The following is a 14,363-nucleotide window of genomic DNA, read 5'->3' on the forward strand; positions in this document are numbered from 1 at the left end:
GAATGTGGAACACCATTTCTGGAGATAAAGCAGCGTGCCATAACCGTCCTCCATTATGGGGTGTCATTTTTTATTGGACACTTCTATAAAGTTCAGAAGTAAATCAATGTGTAAAAACAATAATAAAGGTCATACGTCGACTACACATTATCAGCTGCCATTAAGAAAAGTAGAGTATGCGCTGTACAGACAATAGGTGGCAGTGAGATGTTAGATATTGAGATGATATGATAATAAATATATAGTGGTCCCTCAACATACGATGGTAATCCGTTCCAAATGGACCATCGTTTGTTGAAACCATCGTATGTTGAGAGATCCGTATGTCGAGGCCCCTTGTCCCTCCGATCATGTGACCATGGTATCACGTGATCGGAGTGTGCGTTCCATGACGCGCGTCCTATTGACGCGCATTCCATGTGACCGCATCATCATTTGACTCGTGCCTGGTCTCTATAATGCGCGTCCCACTATGCGCTGAGACCACTGCTGCGCCTGCGCTCTGCCGATCCCGGTCTGGGTCACATGTTTGGCCCACACGTGACCCACACCTTAATGTCCTCCGACCGGCGGCGCGCATGCGCCAGCTATGCCGCTCCGCATCACATGATCGGAACCGATCATGTGATACCCACTGTCCGGAAACACGCAGTTAGCGTCCCGGAAATTGGTTATTTGGTCTTCCTGGCCAGCCCATTTTTTACTCTGGCGCCATTACCATCTTGTGGGCGTCATCTGATTGTCAATTTGAGGTATTGTCATTGGCCAGTCAGCGTGCCAATCTGGATGGATGCATGTGAGTGGATGTTTGGCCAGATATAAGGTAGGCTGTTTCATAGGATAGTCACACCCCCTGAGGAAGCACTTTAGAAGCGAAACGATCGTTGGGGTTGGTAGGTATGGTCTGGCATTCTTGATTAGGCATTGGGCTCTGTTTCCTTCCAATTGACTTATGTTTGTCATAGTCTTATACCGAGGTTCCCTTGCATTCATAACCCGTAGTGCCACTTATTTATGTTATTTTTCTGCTTTATGACTTATACCTACCCTTCCATGGTGATTCAGTGCCCTTTTTATTTATTCTGCACATTTCGATGTATATTTTTAACTTTTTGTATTTAATAAAGTATATGGATTTATAATGATTTCACGTTTTTGTGTGCACTGTTTGGTACACATTTTCGGCGTTCGGATCCGTGCAATGTAAAGTATAGGACAGTGGTCTACAACCAGCGGACCTCCAGATGTTGCAGAACTACAACACCCGGCATGCCCGGACAGCCAACGGCTGTCTGGGCATGCTGGGTGTTGTAATTTTGCAACATCTGGAGGTCCGCAGGTTGAAGACCACTGGTATAGGAAGTTGTACTCACCTGTCCCCGCCGCTCCGGACCGTCACTGCTCGTCACCGCTGCCCTGGATGTCGCCTTCCATTGCTGTCGCTGTGTCCCCGGGGTGTCCCTAATGCTCAGGCAAGGCCTCTGCTTCCCCGGCATCCTCGCTCTCCGTCGCCGCCATCACGTCGCTATTCACGCCGCTCCTATTGGATGACGGGACGGCGCTCGCAGCGACGTGATGACGACGATGGAGAGCGATCCCGAAGAGGACGCGCCGGAGCCCCGCTGACAGGTGAGTGATCGTCAGCGGACCACATGGGGCACCGTAAACGGCTGAAAAAGTCTGCGCTGCCGGATAGCCGTTTATGCGATGGCCCCGACATACAAAAGCATCGTATGTTGATGCTGCCTCTGAGAGGCCATCGTATGTTGAAATGATCGTATGTCGGGGCCATCGTAGGTCGGGGGGTCACTGTATATATTATACTATCATCTTCTGCTATAAAACACAACAGAGTATTCTATGAGCAGACACTGAACCAGTAGGGGTTGCAGTGAGATGCGAGGCCTTATAATCTTAGCGTTGTGTTCTATCTTTTACTAGACACCACTATAGAGTATGCGGAGCACAGACACTAAGCCCTACATCCTCATCTACAGAAGAGCACGCTCATTGACTAAATTGAATAAGCAGTGAATGGTGGCAAACAATAAGGGTCTGCTACCTGAACTGCAGCACATTTCCCATAATGCATCCCATCAGAAGTCGAGTTGAAGAGTTACAGTGTATATATAGTGGGCTGTTATATTTGTGGACTGAATTTCCATCATGGCCTCCACTATTATATTACACCATCGCAGCTGCTCCCAGCAGACGTCCCGGGCCCCAGATTTTCCACACACACAATAATCTCCCATCCTGAAAATTACAAATTTCCACAGCTGAAATGTCTACTTGAATACTCTGCAGCTTTTAATCAGACACTGCGCAGAACCTCCATCCCCCGCAGCCGCACCACACGTCTCCTATTGATTTTCCCAACGAGAGTTTGTGAAGAAGCTTTTAAAGTGCAATCAAATTAGAAAGTTCCAAAGAAACAAAGAATGAAAGGATCAGGGGAACAATCTCAGCAACAATCATTTATACGTATCCAAACCGTATACATAGGGGGCAATATTATAGTAGTTCTATTCTTGTATATAGGAGCAGTATTATAGTAGTTCTATTCTTGTATATAGGAGCAGTATTATAGTAGTTATATTCTTATATATAGGAGGCAGTATTATAGTAGTTATATTCTTGTATATAGGAGCAGTATTATAGTAGTTATATTCTTGTTATAGGGGCAGTATTATAGTAGATATATTGTATATAGGAGCAGTATTATAGTAGTTATATTCTTGTAAATAGGAGCAGTATTATAGTAGTTATATTCTTGTAAATAGGAGCAGTATTACAGTAGTTATATTCTTGTATATAGGGGCAGTATTATAGTAGTTATATTCTTGTATATAGGAGTAGTATTATAGTAGTTATATTCTTGTATATAGGAGCAGTATTATAGTAGTTCTATTCTTGTATATAGGGGCAGTATTATAGTAGTTATATTCTTGTATACAGGGGCAGTATTATAGTAGTTATATTCTTGTATATAAGAGCAGTATTATAATAGTTATATTGTTGTATATAGGAGCAGTATTATAGTAGTTATATTCTTGTATATAGGAGCAGTATTATAGTAGTTATATTCTTGTAAATAGGAGCAGTATTATAGTAGTTATATTCTTGTATATAGGGGCAGTATTATAGTAGTTATATTCTTGTATATAGGAGCAGTATTATAGTAGTTATATTCTTGTATATAGGAGCAGTATTATAGTAGTTATATTCTTGTGTATAGCAGCAGTATTATAGTAGTTCTATTCTTGTATATAGGAGCAGTATTATAGTAGTTATATTCTTGTATATAGGAGCAGTATTATAGTAGTTATATTCTTGTATATAGGAGCTGTCAGGATCCGGGGAATGAGAGGATACTGGTGGTGGATCCTCTGTGTCAGTGGGGTGATGACGTGGGCCGTACCAGGGGAACGGAGTCTAAGGGGTTACTGGTATTCACCAGAGCCCACCGCAAAGCGGGATGGACTTGCTGTGGCAGGTAACCCCCAGGTCGTTCCACCCGATAGCGACTCAACCCCGACTGACTGCTGAGCTAGGCGCGGTACAAGGGATTAGGCAAGAGCAAGGTCGGACGTAGCAGAAGGTCAGGGCAGGCAGCAAGGATCGTAGTCAGGGGCAATGGCAGGAGGTCTGGAACACTGGCTTGGGACATACAAGGAACGCTTTCACTGGCACAATGGCAACAAGATCCGGCAATACAGGGAAGGGTAAGTGAGGTAATATAGACCGATGCACAGGTGAAATTACTAATTTGGGCCAGACACCAATCAGCGGTGCACTGACCCTTTAAATTGCAGAGAGCCGGCGCGCGCGCGCCCTAGGGAGCGGGGCCGCGCGCGCGCCGGGACAGGACAGACGGAGGACAGGTCTGGTAAGCAGGCTGGGATGCGAACCGCGAGTGGGTGCGTCCCGCATCGCAGATCTCATTCCTGCTGGAGACACTATCGCAGCGCTCCCGGTCAGCGGGTCTAACCGAGGCGCTGCGAGCAGGTAAACGCTGCGAGCGCTCCGGGGAGGAGCGGGGACCCGGAGCGCTCGGCGTAACAGGAGCAGTATTATAGTAGTTATATTCTTGTATATAGGAGCAGTATTATAGTAGTTATATTCTTGTATATAGGAGCAGTATTATAGTAGTTCTATTCTTGTATATAGGGGCAGTATTATAGTAGTTATATTCTTGTATACAGGGGCAGTATTATAGTAGTTATATTCTTGTATATAAGAGCAGTATTATAGTAGTTATATTCTTGTATATAGGAGCAGTATTATAGTAGTTATATTCTTGTATATAGGAGCAGTATTATAGTAGTTCTATTCTTGTAAATAGGAGCAGTATTATAGTAGTTATATTCTTGTATATAGGAGCGGTATTATAGTAGATATATTCTTGTATATAGGAGCAGTATTATAGTAGTTATATTCTTGTATACAGGAGCAGTATTATAGTAGTTATATTCTTGTGTATAGCAGCAGTATTATAGTAGTTCTATTCTTGTATATAGGAGCAGTATTATAGTAGTTATATTCTTGTATATAGGAGCAGTATTATAGTAGTTATATTCTTGTATATAGGAGCAGTATTATAGTAGTTATATTCTTGTATATAGGAGCAGTATTATAGTAGTTATATTCTTGTGTATAGCAGCAGTATTATAGTAGTTATATTCTTGTATATAGGAGCTGTTACGCCAAGCGCTCTGGGTCCCCGCTCCTCCCCGGAGCGCTCACAGCATTCTCCTATTCGCAGCGCCCCAGTCAGACCTGCTGACCGGGTGTGCTGTGATAATGTTCCCAGCCGGGATGAGATTCGTGATGCGGGACGCGCCCGTTCGCGATGCGCATCCCGACTCGCTTACCAGACCCGTTCCCCGTCTGTGCTGTCCCGGCGCGCGCGGCCCCGCTCCTTAGGGCGCGCGCGCGCCGGGTCTTTGCGATTTAAAGGGCCGGTGCGCCACTGATTGGCGCATGAGGTTTTAATCAGTACCTTCACCTGTGCACTTCCCTACTTATACCTCACTTCCCCTGCACTCCCTTGCCGGATCTTGTTGCCATTGTGCCAGTGAAAGCGTTTCCTTGTGTGTTTCTAGTCTGTGTTCCAGACCTCCTGCCGTTGCCCCTGACTACGATCCTTGCTGCCTGCCCTGACCTTCTGCTACGTCCGACCTTGCTCTTGTCTACTCCCTTGTACCGCGCTTATCTCAGCAGTCAGAGAGGTTGAGCCGTTGCCGGTGGATATGACCTGGTTGCTACCGCCGCTGCAAGACCATCCCGCTTTGCGGCGGCTCTGGTGAATACCAGTAGCAACTTAGAACCGGTCCACCGACACGGTCCACGCCAATCCCTCTCTGGCACAGAGGATCCACCTCCAGCCTGCTGAATCCTGACAGGAGCAGTATTATAGTAGTTATATTCTTGGATATATAGGAGGCAGTATTATAGTAGTTGTATTCTTGTATATAGGAGCAGTGTTATAGTAGTTATATTCTTGTATATAGGAGCAGTATTATAGTAGTTATATTCTTGTATATAGGAGCAGTATTATAGTAGTTATATTCTTGTATATAGGAGCAGTATTATAGTAGTTCTATTCTTGTATATAGGGGCAGTATTATAGTAGTTATATTCTTGTATACAGGGGCAGTATTATAGTAGTTATATTCTTGTATATAAGAGCAGTATTATAGTAGTTATATTCTTGTATATAGGAGCAGTATTATAGTAGTTATATTCTTGTATATAGGAGCAGTATTATAGTAGTTATATTCTTGTAAATAGGAGCAGTATTATAGTAGTTATATTCTTGTATATAGGGGCAGTATTATAGTAGTTATATTCTTGTATATATGAGCAGTATTATAGTAGTTATATTCTTGTATACAGGAGCAGTATTATAGTAGTTATATTCTTGTGTATAGCAGCAGTATTATAGTAGTTCTATTCTTGTATATAGGAGCAGTATTATAGTAGTTATATTCTTGTATATAGGAGCAGTATTATAGTAGTTATATTCTTGTATATAGGAGCAGTATTATAGTAGTTATATTCTTGTATATAGGAGCAGTATTATAGTAGTTATATTCTTGTGTATAGCAGCAGTATTATAGTAGTTATATTCTTGTATATAGGAGCTGTTACGCCAAGCGCTCTGGGTCCCCGCTCCTCCCCGGAGCGCTCACAGCATTCTCCTATTCGCAGCGCCCCAGTCAGACCTGCTGACCGGGTGTGCTGTGATAATGTTCCCAGCCGGGATGAGATTCGTGATGCGGGACGCGCCCGCTCGCGATGCGCATCCCGACTCGCTTACCAGACCCGTTCCCCGTCTGTGCTGTCCCGGCGCGCGCGGCCCCGCTCCTTAGGGCGCGCGCGCGCCGGGTCTTTGCGATTTAAAGGGCCGGTGCGCCACTGATTGGCGCATGAGGTTTTAATCAGTACCTTCACCTGTGCACTTCCCTACTTATACCTCACTTCCCCTGCACTCCCTTGCCGGATCTTGTTGCCATTGTGCCAGTGAAAGCGTTTCCTTGTGTGTTTCTAGTCTGTGTTCCAGACCTCCTGCCGTTGCCCCTGACTACGATCCTTGCTGCCTGCCCTGACCTTCTGCTACGTCCGACCTTGCTCTTGTCTACTCCCTTGTACCGCGCTTATCTCAGCAGTCAGAGAGGTTGAGCCGTTGCCGGTGGATATGACCTGGTTGCTACCGCCGCTGCAAGACCATCCCGCTTTGCGGCGGCTCTGGTGAATACCAGTAGCAACTTAGAACCGGTCCACCGACACGGTCCACGCCAATCCCTCTCTGGCACAGAGGATCCACCTCCAGCCTGCTGAATCCTGACAGGAGCAGTATTATAGTAGTTATATTCTTGGATATATAGGAGGCAGTATTATAGTAGTTGTATTCTTGTATATAGGAGCAGTGTTATAGTAGTTATATTCTTGTATATAGGAGCAGTATTATAGTAGTTATATTCTTGTATATAGGAGCAGTATTATAGTAGTTATATTCTTGTATATAGGAGCAGTATTATAGTAGTTATATTCTTGTATATAGGAGCAGTATTATAGTAGTTATATTCTTGTATATAGGGGGTAGTATTATAGTAAATATATTCTTGTATATAAGAGCAGTATTATAGTAGTTATATTCTTGTATATAGGAGCAGTATTATAGTAGTTATATTCTTGTATATAGGAGCAGTATTATAGTATTTATATTCTTGTATATAGGAGCAGTATTATAGTAGTTATATTCTTGTATATAGGAGCAGTATTATAGTAGTTATATTCTTGTATATAGGAGCAGTATTATAGTAGTTATATTCTTGTATATAGGAGGCAATATTATAGTAGTTATATTCCTGTATATAGGAGGCAGTATTATAGTAGTTATATTCCTGTATATAGGAGGCAGTATTATAGTAGTTATATTCTTGTATATAGGAGCAGTATTATAGTAGTTATATTCTTGTATATAGGAGCAGTATTATAGTAGTTATATTCTTGTATATAGGAGCAGTATTATAGTACTCATATTCTTGTATACAGGGGGCAGTATTCTTGTATATAGTTGCAGTATTATTATAGTGTTCTAGCAGTCACCACTTTACAATAGTCAGGGTTTCCATTCTAGTAATTAGACATTTATGTGTGTGTTTGTGCAGGGTGTTAAACCTTGTGAATCATTTATATTGCCTCTCCATAGAGCTGGATGTAGAAGACATGAGCAGGAAGTTTAGGAAAGCAGCAGATGGAGATGCAGCTGTTTCTCCATATCTGAGATGTAAACACAACGTTTCGCTGATCACGCGGGGGCGCTGTGCTTAGAGCTGCTATGGAAATATCACTCCGGACTTTGCCAGCAAAACCTTAAAGTGCTCTGGACTCAAATAACACAAAGCGACATTTGTGCAGTAGTCGCCTTCCAGGGATAAGACCTTTTAAGTGGTGGTGAAAAGCCTCTATGGCCTCCTCGCTCGTCACCACTTCCAGCTGTCCTGTCCTCTGCCTTCCCATATGTACACCACCTTATATAAGATGCTGGAATGGATTCCAGTACTTTGGACTCAGCAATTCTGCTCCTCTGAAGAAAACTTAAAGAGACAACCGTAGCCTCAAGGGAATAGTTACAGAAGAAGAGTACAGCAAAATATCCTCATTAATCCATCATATCCCTGGACTTGTCATGTGCACCACCCTTAAGGGTCACACTCCCCCCAGCAGCGGGGGCAACGTCCAGAACACAGCCCTTAACTTGTCAGGGTTTGTTACTATGTATCGAGTCTGGACATTCTTCTGCAGACTCAAAACATTTACCTACACTGATACATTGCAACATAAACAAGGTAAAACCTGTTCTTCTCACATCTGAGGATTTGTTACATTGTATTAGTAATCCTGTTATTAAAACGTATTAGTTGCTGAACAATACAGAGGAAATTATTTTCTTTTTGGAACACAGAGCTCTCTGCTGACATCACGAGCACAGTGCTCTCTGCTGACATCTCTGTCCATTTTAGGAACTGTCCAGAGCAGCATATGTTTGCTATGGGGATTTTCTCCTACTCTGGACAGTCCTTAAAATGGACAAAGATGTCAGCAGAGAGAACTGTGCTCGTGATGTCAGCAGAGAGCTCTGTGTTCCAAAAAGAAAATTATTTCCTCTGTATTGTTCAGCAGCTAATAAGTACTGGAAGGATTAAGATTTTTTAATAGAAGTCATTTACAAATCTGTTTAACTTTCTTGCACCAGTTGATTTAAAAAAAAAAAAAAAAGTTTTCCACCGAAGTACCCCTTTAACCCCTTAAGGTCGCAGGACGTAAATGTACGTCCTGGTGAGGTGGTACTTAACGCACCAGGACGTACATTTACGTCCTGTGCATAACCGCGGGCATCGGAACGATGCCCGTGTCATGCGCGGCTGATCTCGGCTGCTGATCGCAGCCAGGGACCCGCCGCCATTAACCCCTCACGTGCCGGGATCAATACAGATCCCGGCATCTGCGGCAGTGCACGATTTGAATGAATGATCGGATCGCCCGCAGCGCTGCTGCGGGGATCCGATCATTCAGAACGCCGCACAGAGGTCCCCTCTCCTTCCTGTGTCCGGCTCCCGGCGTCTCCTGCTCTGGTCTGTGATCGAGCAGACCAGAGCAGGAGATGACCGAAAACACTGATCTGTTCTATGTCCTATACATAGAACAGATCAGTATTAGCAATCATGGTATTGCTATGAATAGTCCCCTATGGGGACTATTCAAGTGTAAAAAAAAATGTAAAAGTAAAAGTAAAAAAAAAGTGAAAAATCCCCTCCCCCAATAAAAAAGTAAAACGTCAGTTTTTTCCTATTTTACCCCCAAAAAGCGTAAAAAAAATTTTTTATAGACATATTTGGTATCGCCGCGTGCGTAAATGGCCGAACTATTAAAATAAAATGTTAATGATCCCGTACGGTGAACGGCGTGAACGAAAAAAAAAAAAGTCAAAAATTCCTACTTTTTAAATACATTTTATAAAAAAAAAATTATAAAAAATGAATGAAAAGTTTTTTATATGCAAATGTGGTATCAAAAAAAAGTATAGATCATGGCGCAAAAAATGAGCCCCCATACCGCCGCTTATACGGAAAAATAAATAAGTTAGAGGTCATCAAAATAAAGGGATTATAAACGTACTAATTTGGTTAAAAAGTTTGTGATTTTTTTTTAGCGCAACAATAATATAAAAGTATGTAATAATGGGTATCATTTTAATCGTAGTGACCCTCAGAATAAAGAACACATGTCATTTTTACCATAAATTGTACGGCGTGAAAACGAAACCTTCCAAAATTAGCAAAATTGCGTTTTTCGTTTTAATTTCCCCACAAAAATAGTGTTTTTTGGTTGCGCCATACATTTTATGATATAATGAGTGATGTCATTACAAAGGACAACTGGTCGCGCAAAAAACAAGCCCTCATACTAGTCTGTGGATGAAAATATAAAAGAGTTATGATTTTTAGAAGGCGAGGAGGAAAAAATGAAAACGTTAAAATTAAATTGTCTGAGTCCTTATGGCCAAAATGGGCTGAGTCCTTAAGGGGTTAAGCTTCATGCACAGAAAACATGTCCATTCCTACTATTTGCTGCATGCTATTGTTCTCTGTTATCACATCATATCCTAGTAGTGTAGCAGGCTCAGGCTTCGTTACCTGTTCAGGTAGACTCTCTTCTCAGTAAGCTGCCCTGGACCATGTACTGGGTCCTCGTAGGGTTCGTTCTGTACGACCTCCACGCCTTCTCCGCGGTCGCTCTGCTCGTGACTGTGCTTGCTGATCATATAGAGCTGTCCGATTCTGTACTGTAAGAGGGATGGAGAATGGTTACTGCACTGAAAGAATAAGAAATCAGTTATCATAGCTGGTACGGAGGCAGATTCTAGAACAGAAAACTGCTTAAAGGACAATTCAACAACTCACAGCTATTATTGGAGCCGCAGATTATTCTTACGTTTCCTCCATAGTCGTAGAGAACCTGTTATAGTAGTGGCACAGCATTGCTAGGGGGCTTTGGTGCTGCCTGTTGTGTCAATTCAAAACAGCTGGAATAGGGGTGGGGGGTGGAGTCCATTTAGCACCCAATCCCCCTTTTAGCTGTTCCACCTAACTATTGTGGTACATTATGCTAAGAGTGTATCACTCTCATTAAGGACCACAGACCTTACACAACTGTATCCTTACTTCACAATTGCCATCGCAATCCTGGGAAATTTGAGTTCTACTACTGGGACCGACCTTAAGAAAAGATCGCTACCTTTTTTGTGCACTTATAAAATAATAATATTACAATAGTTATTATATAAAAATAAAATCTACAAAACTACATAGTATTGAGCCTATAAACATCTCCTATTTTGACACATGAAAACACCTACCGTATAAACTCGAGTATAAGCCGTTCCGAATATAAGCCGAGGCCCCTAATTTCACCCCAAAAACCTAGGAAAAAGTTATTGAATCTACTATAAGCCTAGGGTGGGAAATACATCATCCCCCCTCCCCCCCCCATGTCATCAACACCCCCATCATCATCCCCCCTCGTCATCATTCCCCCCTCGTCATCATTCCCCCCTCGTCATCATTCCCCCCTCGTCATCATTCTCCCCTCGTCATCATCCCCCCTCGTCATCATCCCCCCCCTTCATCATCACCGTCTGTCAATCCCTTGGTCGGTGGTCTTCAACCTGCGGACCTCCAGATGTTGCAAAACTACAACTTCCAGCATGTCCATGTCCGGACAGCCGATGGCTGTCCGGGCATGCTGGGAGTTGTAGTTTTGAAACACCTGGAGGTCCACAGGTTGAAGACCACTGCCCTTCGTCATCATCCAGACCCCCCTTTTGTTTTCTACTCACCTCCCCAGGAAGGGTGAGCTGGTCTGGGGTGTCAATCTTTGGCCATCTATGCTGCAGGGACCGTCTAGTGGGGAGGGTCACTATTGACATTGCATTGACGACCGTGACATCCATGCGCATGAACGTCCCTGCAGGTTGGCGTCAATGCAGCGTCACTAGTTTAGGGCCAGCCCAGAGCGGAGAAGAGGGCCTCCCGGTGAAGATGGACAGCCCGGAACGACTAACCCTCCCCACCGGACAGTCTCTGCAGCATAGATGGCTGCAGATGGACGGCCCCGACCATCCCCTCACAGCTAAGTTTTTGGTTCACTCGAGTATAAGCCGAGGGGGGCGTTTTCAGCATGAAAATATGTGCTGAAAAACTCTGCTTATACTCGAGTATATACGGTATGTTCCAAGTTTTGACTGAATAGGAGAGTGATATTGGGCGGGGGGAGGGGCTGGGGCCCAGGGATTGGGAATTCATTGTACAATAATTTTTTTTTTCTCAGTAAATGTCGATCTTTATCTCCATTCTATATCTCATATATGACATTTTTCACCAGTTTCCTCCTTTGCTGGCTCCATCTTTAATTGTTCCTTATATACTGGATGTAGGCTATCTGCTATGATGTCTCTATAAGCTGCACACATACAAGAGGGGATCCTTCCCTCTTTATCCCAGTCACACACACTCAGAAGCAGCAGCATGGATGACTTTATAGAGCAGTACTGAGCAGTATGTAAACCCATTACTGGAGAAAGATAAAACACCTACAGGAGCTTTCAGCGGTTTTTCTGTGTCTCTCTTCCTTGTGCCAGTGTATAAATAGATAGGTAAGAAGTATTGGCGGCCATATTGTTGAAACCTACTTCTCGCTGGAAAAGCAGGGATGTATGTAAAGCACATAAAGTGGTAATGGCAGCCATACTGGTTGTGCTCAGCTTTCCAAAGAACAAATAAACTGGACTTGCAAGGTATCTTTTATAAATGTGATTCCAGCATGTGAAGAGTTAAGCCATTGGAATGTTTAATGGCAAGTACTTAATAAAATTGGCTAAAACCGAGATGTCCGCAACGGAATTGCGCCCATATCTCAGCCTGACACACGACGGTCACATATTGATCCTTCTGCCTTCTGTGATCTGGAAATCTATAAGTATTCAGCTCTTGGGCTGACAGGATAAGAATTATAGGAATCCCCCCTGTACTGAGTCAGCTGAAAATGATGCTATAAATCGGGGTGACGGAAAGCCGAGGATGGTGAGAAGTGAAGAAATATTAACATGTCTATATGCAGAACAGTGTCCATTGAATCCACATGTGGAAATTCAGAAGTGTGAATGGGAGTGCGGAATCCTCTAGAAGTCTATTGGGCTTTAATTTGAGGAGAAATCCTCATGTGGAATTACGCATGCAGAAATTCTGCCGTGTGAACAGACCCAAAGGATTCAGTACGTCTAGACACATTGGCTGCAATACTCTGCTGACCTTGTGCTGTTACTAGGCAACTGGTCGGCCATCATTCTCACATATGAAATATGATTATATACTGTGTAAAACGTGGTTTCTAAACAGCACAAGTAACGCAGCAGTGTAACGTGCACACATAACAGTGACTGAGCCCTTCAATAGAAATCTCCATCCCGTCGAGCTCGCCAAATTTATCATCGAGTTCTATGGCAGGTGGTCTCATGAGTACAAAGCTTAAAGGGATTATCCAGGAAAAAACTTTTTTTTATATATCAACTGGCTCCAGAAAGTTAAACAGATTTGTAAATTACTTCTATTAAAAAAAATCTTAATCCTTTCAGTACTTATGAGCTTCTGAAGTTAAGGTTGTTCTTTTCTATCTAAGTGTTCTCAGTTTAGAAGCAAATCCCCATAGCAAACCTCTTCTAAACTGGGCGGTTCCCCAGACACGTCATCAGAGAGCACATAGGCTGGGTTCACACCACGTTTTTCAAATACGGTAACCGTATAGGGTTTTCCGCAAAAAAAGTATACAACCGTATGCATAGAGTATGCATTGTAAACCGTATTCCAAATGTTGTGTACGGTTGCATCCGTTTTGCCTCGGATACGGTTTTGCCGATTTTTCAACCGTAGGCAAAAACGCTGCCGACCACGTTTTTGCCTCCATTTGGAAAACCGTATGCGGTTATTTTAACATTGTTGTCTATGAGAACCGTACACAGAATTTCAGAATACGGTTGCACACGGTTTTTCTAATCCGTTTTTGTAGTTGACACATGCGTAGAAGGAATTTCAATAGAACAATAGTAACTTTATTAAATTGCTGGAAAACTAATTCCAACAAAATAGCAAAACCGTTGGCAAAAACGGATGCAAACGGATAGAACCGTACATACGTTTTGGAACCGTATACGTTTTAATTTGGAGTCATACGGTTTTTGCCATACGATTATTAGCGGAAAACCGTATCCGGTAACTGTATTTGAAAAACGTGGTGTGAACCCAGCCTTAGACAGAAGAGAACAACCTTAACTTCAGAAGCTCATAAGTATTGAAAGGATTAAGATTTTTTTAAAAGAAGTAATTTACAAATCTGTTTAACTTTCTGGAGCCAGTTGATAGATAAAAAAAAAAAGTTTTTTCCTGGATAACCCCTTTAAAATGTGATATATTTGCATGTTCTTTTCTCCTCATAGTATGTAGATTAGGGCCTGGTCTCACTGACCTCTTCGCCGTACTTTACCGCAGTGTTCTCCAACCTGCGGACCTCCAGGCATGTCCAGGCATGCTGGGAGTTGTAGTTTTGCAACATCTGCAGGTCCGCAGGTTGGAGAACACTGCTTTACAGCCCCCGTTTCGCCAACACATACAAATGCCTGTTTCGCACATCCAGCCCACTGTGTGGTTCTGCTCACATATCAGGCCAGATCAGTAATACCATGGAGTTTGTAGCAGCAGCCTCGTCGTGTGAAGATCTGCTCTCATCGCAAGTCTATGCCG

General features: G+C 43.1%; 2 protein-coding genes across 2 annotated transcripts in view; one reads left to right on the top strand and one right to left on the bottom strand.

The window, feature by feature from the left end:
• The window catches only part of PSMD12 (proteasome 26S subunit, non-ATPase 12), a 139,115-nt gene that overhangs the window by 41,116 nt on the left and 83,636 nt on the right, over nucleotides 1-14,363 (top strand). The gene's annotated exons all lie outside the window — the stretch shown is intronic.
• The window catches only part of PITPNC1 (phosphatidylinositol transfer protein cytoplasmic 1), a 93,329-nt gene that overhangs the window by 32,906 nt on the left and 46,060 nt on the right, over nucleotides 1-14,363 (bottom strand). Inside the window, exon 2 of the mRNA XM_056550080.1 lies at nucleotides 10,206-10,354. Coding sequence (XP_056406055.1) covers nucleotides 10,206-10,354 — 149 coding nt within the window. The remainder of the gene's footprint in view (nucleotides 1-10,205; nucleotides 10,355-14,363) is intronic.

This window comes from Hyla sarda, chromosome 13 (genome assembly GCF_029499605.1).
Source record: "Hyla sarda isolate aHylSar1 chromosome 13, aHylSar1.hap1, whole genome shotgun sequence".
In the NCBI taxonomy this organism is placed as follows: domain Eukaryota; kingdom Metazoa; phylum Chordata; class Amphibia; order Anura; family Hylidae; genus Hyla; species Hyla sarda.